The sequence below is a fragment of the Elephantulus edwardii genome, unplaced genomic scaffold, assembly GCF_000299155.1.
Source record: "Elephantulus edwardii isolate Elephantulus edwardi_28Jun2011 unplaced genomic scaffold, EleEdw1.0 scaffold00515, whole genome shotgun sequence".
NCBI classification, from domain to species: Eukaryota; Metazoa; Chordata; class Mammalia; order Macroscelidea; family Macroscelididae; genus Elephantulus; species Elephantulus edwardii.
This window is the reverse complement of record NW_006400265.1, coordinates 399414-400445: the sequence shown is the minus strand read 5'-3', so window position 1 is coordinate 400445 and position 1032 is coordinate 399414. Positions and strand designations below refer to the sequence as shown.

Genomic DNA, 1032 nt, shown 5'->3' with positions numbered 1-1032 from the left:
ACAAGCTCACCGTTTCAGAGAACACAAGCCGCGCCGCACGCACAAGCTCACTGTCCCGGAGAACACAAGCCGCATTGCACACACAAGCTCACCGTTTCAGAGAACACAAGCCGCGCTGCACACACAAGCTCACTGTCCCGGAGAACACAAGCCGCATTGCACACACAAGCTCACCGTTTCAGAGAACACAAGCCGCGCTGCACACACAAGCTCACCGTCCCGGAGAACACAAGCCACGCTGCTCGCTCCATGCCCTGCTCACCCAGGTCCTTGGCTTGGCTGTATGCCTCACTGCTCAGTTTCCTGAAAAACGGATTTTCCTGGGTCAACAGTATTTTCACGTCTTCCATGGACACAGTGACAATCCGTGACTTAATAAATGGGTACAGCGTGTAGATCCCCTGTGGAAAAGAGAAGGAATGTGGTCCTGGAAGTCAGCGGGCACTGGTGCGTCATCCCCAGGCTGTCCCGGAGGCAGACACGCCACCCCATCTTCACTGGGTATGACGTTGTCACACAGGGACCACCCAGGGCCACCCCAGCCTCAACAGTGCCAGGGTCCGGATGGTGCCCATTCCACAGACCAGGTGGAGGCCAGGACACACCCCTGGTGTGGCACAAAGGGCTGCAGGAGGTGGTGGTAGGGATAGAGAAGAGGCAACACCAGGGGTGTGCAGATACCATAGCTCCTGGAAGGAGAGAGTCATGGAGTGAGAGTCACGGAGAAAGGAAAGGCTGTGATACTGCAAAGTAACAAAGCTCCCGCGCTGGAGCAGAGACGTGTGTATCACTCCACGTCCACTCAGTGTCGCCCCAGGTCCTGCCCACTTTACCTCCTGGGCCAACCGGAAGGCGCAGTCAAAATCCTCACCACCGTTGTTGCGACACAAGACTTTGATACCTGTGTTGATGACCTGCAGGGTGAGAGCGAGTCAGGACAGCCATAAAGATGGCCCTGGGCTCCACAGCGGGTGTCAGCTGACGGAGGAGCTAGGCTGGGGCACCTGAGTGTGTGAATGCAGGCGGGAGGGG

General features: G+C 57.5%; 1 protein-coding gene across 1 annotated transcript in view; it reads right to left on the bottom strand.

Moving 5' to 3' along the window:
• Positions 1 to 1032, bottom strand: part of NSUN2 (NOP2/Sun RNA methyltransferase family, member 2) — a 35116-nt gene that overhangs the window by 1820 nt on the left and 32264 nt on the right. The window contains exons 16-17 of the mRNA XM_006903131.1: positions 834 to 914; positions 263 to 401 (exon numbers count right to left, since the gene is read on the bottom strand). Coding sequence (XP_006903193.1) covers positions 263 to 401; positions 834 to 914 — 220 coding nt within the window. The remainder of the gene's footprint in view (positions 1 to 262; positions 402 to 833; positions 915 to 1032) is intronic.